This window comes from Otolemur garnettii, unplaced genomic scaffold, assembly GCF_000181295.1.
Source record: "Otolemur garnettii isolate 467f Iridium unplaced genomic scaffold, OtoGar3 scaffold00016, whole genome shotgun sequence".
Taxonomy (NCBI): domain Eukaryota; kingdom Metazoa; phylum Chordata; class Mammalia; order Primates; family Galagidae; genus Otolemur; species Otolemur garnettii.
Genome location: NW_003852411.1, coordinates 22,423,390 through 22,428,214, shown reverse-complemented (window position 1 = coordinate 22,428,214; position 4,825 = coordinate 22,423,390). Strand labels below are relative to the sequence as shown.

At 32.3% G+C, this 4,825-nt stretch overlaps 1 protein-coding gene across 1 annotated transcript in view; it reads right to left on the bottom strand.

The window, feature by feature from the left end:
* The window catches only part of KIFAP3 (kinesin associated protein 3), a 143,836-nt gene that overhangs the window by 123,057 nt on the left and 15,954 nt on the right, over nucleotides 1-4,825 (bottom strand). Inside the window, exon 3 of the mRNA XM_023510720.1 lies at nucleotides 4,430-4,434. Coding sequence (XP_023366488.1) covers nucleotides 4,430-4,434 — 5 coding nt within the window. The remainder of the gene's footprint in view (nucleotides 1-4,429; nucleotides 4,435-4,825) is intronic.

Here is a 4,825-nt window from a genome sequence, read left to right as displayed (position 1 = left end):
GCTTCAATAATACTAAAGGGTATCCCAAAGGTTGACACACATAGAAAAATTAACAAATTTATATTTTATATGATATATTTTATATTTAAATATCAACAGAGAAATATTTTTTAGATATTGTAATGTTTTATATATAAAGGTACATTTAGTACAATTTCCCATTTTCCCTATATATGTATGTATATATACACCCTGTATTTTAAAATAAATTATACATTGTAAATTATTATTGAGTCTATATGTGCCTGGTCACAGACTTTTTAAAAAAATATTAAAGTATTAGGCTTAGAAAAATACAAGGCATTGATTTCCTTTGAGCTGGACAAACAAAATAATAAAAGGAACATAAAACTCTTTTTTGGACTTTTTAGGGCAAACAGCATATTCAGAGATCCTATTTTGAAATGATATTTATGTTGTTAACTATATAGTCTCTCGTCATTATTGGCTGTGAGAATCCACAAATAAATAATTTTCTTGACCATACCATAATTGTTTATTTTTTGCAGTTAGGGAAAAGACCTAAAATTCTTATCTCCAGATTCAGTTGCTCTGGTGGTAGGTACAACAGAAAGTAGAGGACAAAATTGAAATACGTTTAAAGTTCCACATGAGGAATTTTGAGGAACAAACGAATATGAATACATTTTACACTTAGGTTAGCACATTAAAGAATAATAAACCAGCCCCTCCTTTCTTTTTACGTTGATCAATGAGATTCGCTGGGAAACTCAAAAAGAAAAGATGGCTAAGAGTCTGAAAGCAATTGCCTAGTTACACGGATTCAAGGTCCAGGAATAGCTATGAAGATACAAAATTAGGTACCTAATGAAGACTCAAAGTGGTAACAAAAGGCTCTGTCAAGCAGATGCTCCCATGTGAGGCTTATGTTAAGAAAAAGAGAAACGCAAGCAGCCAATGTATGTATACAATTATTTCTTGGTGAAGGTGGCTAATTTTTGTTGGGAGACAAGGTACATAGTAGAAGAAGCGGGTGGAAATCTTGGAGAAATGTTCTGTACTCAGCATTCATGAAATTATTATTCAGATGTAGATGATTCCTCCTGAAACTAGACCAGTAGAGTAATTTAAATACTATTACAAGCTATATAGGTAGCCTTGAATTTGGTTCTCCAAGGTGGCTCTGTGAGCCACCTAATAGCCTTTAATAATTTCCTTTTATGTTTACACTTGCTAGAATGGCTTCTAATGTTTGCAACAAGAATCCTAACAATATTCTGTCCTTTTGCCTTATTTTTTCTTTAACATATTTGGGGGTTTTGTCTCTACCTATAAGCCTCTAAGTTATTGATTATATTTTTATATAGTTTTAGCATTTATTACAAGTCAGAGAGAGAAAAAAGGGTCTTTTCAGAGAAAAACTTGAAAACACTCCTTCATGTTTAATTTTTACAAAGAACTGAGAAATCTTTTAAGTTTCAATAACTCTGACTGAAAAGAGGCATGACAGAAATTCTGCTTTTTAAAAGAAGTTTTAGGTTTACAGAAAAACTGTGCAGAAAGCATAGTCCCAAACACACATCCCCATCTACACAGCTGACCCACAGTTTCTCCTATTTTTTCCTATAATTACCATCTTGCATTAGTGTGGTACACTTGTTACAAATGATAAACCAATATTGATGCATGTAATTATTAACTATAGTCCACAGTTTACATTAGGGCTCACTCCACGTTGTATATAGTTCTATCAGTTTTAGTAAACGGATAATGTCATATGTCCACCATTGTAATATCATACAGAATGGCTTTACTGCTCTTAAAATACCCTACCTACACTGTACCTCTTCTTGCTCCTGCACTCCTGGCAATCTCTAACCTTTTTATTGTATTTATATTTTTGCCTTTTCCAGAATGTTACATAGTCGGAATCATATTTTATGCAGCTTTTCCAACCTGGCTTCTTTACATTTAGGTTCCTTCCATGTCTTTTCATAGCTTGATAGTTCATTTCTTTTCATCACTGAATAATACGTGATCATACAGATGTACCACAGTTTGTTTATCCATTGACCTATTGAAGGACATCTTGTTTGCTTCCAATTGTTGGCAATTATTATAAATTATAAACTTCTATAAACATTTGTGTGCAGGTTTTTGTGTAAACAAGTTTTCAATTCATTTGGCTAAATACCTACGAGCACAATTCCTGGACTGTATGGCAAACTTGTTTAACTGGGTAAGAAACTGACAAACTATCTTAGAAAACATGTAACATTGCCATTTTGCATTCCCGCCAATTATGAATGAGAGCTCCTGTTGCTCCACATCCTTGTCAGCATTTGGTACTGCCAGTGTTTTAGGTTTTAGTCATTCTACTATGTGTATAGTAGCATTTTGTTGCTTTAATGTAAATAGGTTTTTAAAAACTTTTTTAAGATCTGTTTTCTACCAACATATGTATTAGCAATCTGATACATCTTTTTGTCCTACAGCCAAATGTTTTGCTTTTAATGTATAGTCTCTCTGCTAAACATTTCATTAATTATAGGAGACAGGAAAACAACAGGTAAAGAAAGAATTTTTTAAAAAATTTCAACCATTTTATTTCAAAAGTCAACATATAGAATCTTCATTAGGTACCCTATGCCTATTAAGAACATCAAAAGCCACAAAAAAAAAAATACCCTTATTATTTTGGGGAATACAATCATTAGTTTCTTAAAAAGAAATCTTCAGAAAACTGGAAGTCTGTTGAGGATGGGTTTGCAAATTCTTTTGTCCAATAACAGAGAATGAAATATAAGTCTGCTGGACCTGGGATACCACTGACTACCCTAATTTAATGACATTTTAAATTCTTAACCTACCTCAATCTGTATGATGAGGACCCCTGCCCTGTTCATTATTGATAAACCTTGAATCAACAAATCATATTTTCCTTTAGGTCTCACAATATGATTGCTCTCCAGATCTTATATAATCAGGGCTGAGAATCACAAAGTTGAGTTACTCAGTTTTTCCCTTACTTAGATTTATCCACGTACTCTGGCCACTATTGGTAATAACTCTTTCCAGGTGGTTAACTCTACTGAATGTATCCTTTGTCTAAAAACCCTATAGATGTTCAAATAATCATAATATTCTCATTAAATTCTAATTGAATAAAGCTACTGACTGCATCCTTAAGAACTAAAAACTAAATTTCTCTCCTGAAATGTGGGTATATGAGATTCTAAAGGCAAAGACTCTGATATACTAGCTTTTTTTTGAAACTCAAATAAGATTTCAAGAGACTTTCATGCCTTCTCAAAATGTAAAAAAAATCAGGCAGCAATCACAAACGCAATTGGAAGAGACAAACTATGAGAGAACAAAAAACACTTTGAACATGTGAGTTAGAATTCACAGTGCATGTGTCTATGAATGTGTATTTCTCTTCAACTTAGTGTATTACCTAGAACTCAATTATCTTTAAGGAATTATTAGTGTAATTTAGTCCCTTAACAAATAAGATGACCAGAAAAGAGATCCCAATAAGATACTATGACGCAGCTTCTCTTTGCAGGTTTCTGTATACCAGGGTTTCTCAACGGCAGCATCACTCAAATTTGGGCTTAATAATTCTAAGTTGTGGGTGGCTGTTGTGCATTGTAAGATGTTTACAGTACTTGGCCTCTACCCACTAGATTTCAATAGCACCCTTCCAGTTATGGCAAACAAAAATGTCCCCAGGCATTGCCAAACGTCACTTGTGGGAAAAATCACTCCCAGTTGACAATCACCATTATTTACTCAAAATACAGTATTTTTCAGTGTGCTAAAAATACTATTACATGCATCCCTGGCAGCCCACATATATGTAATACCACCAAAACACAGGATAGATAGAAATATTTTCTAACTGGTTCCTACATCATTTTTTTTTTTTAATGGAGAAAAGAGAGCCGAAGGAAAATACTAGGTGATCTCAGACCTCTACTTCTGCAAAACTGTGAGAGAAGGTGAGATAATCACCAGCATAACTGTAAGCTAATGAAAAAGACCAGTTCCCAAGGGACTCCTGAAAAATATTGCAAAAGCAAGAAGAAAAGGGAGTAGGATATGCGTTACTAAGAGATTTGAGACCAATCCCTTGAGTCAGAAAATCCTTGCCTTAATCCTAGTCCTTTTCAGAGATTTTTTTTTTGTATTTACATATATATTTTATATATTTTATTTTCTCTATACATATACATGTATTTATTTGGTTTCTACTTTTTGCCTTCAAAAAATTAAAAAGGCTTAAAATTTAATAACAATAACAAAGTTTAAGATAAGGACTAGAAACAAAACCTCGTAAAGAATGAATGAAGATAAATACGTTCAGAAAAGAAATCAGACGATTGCTGCAATGAAATACTGAGCAATAATAATAATGCAAAAAAAAGTAACATTCACATTGTCAGATAAAATTATGTCTATCATAGAATGCTTTGACTCTGAGGTTCAGTATGGAGTCATCAGTTAAGTTCTTTTTTTTCCCCCAAAGTCTCAAAAAATAGACAACTAATATTTATAAATAAAAATAGAAGATAATTTTAAAAAACAGATCATGCCAAATCTTATAGACACCAGAAAAAGATGAAATACTTGAAAATCATTCTACTTCATCTAGATATACCTGATATTCAAACTGGAAAAATATATTATTATTAAGGGAAATTACAAACATATTTCACTTATAAATGAGGATGCAATATCCTAAACAACATATTAACAAGTTGAATTAAAAATTATTGTTCAAATAATGTACTGGGGTCAAAATTAAATCCAATTTATGTGAGAATTAGGCACTATTTTCTTTTCTTTACCTTCCCTCACC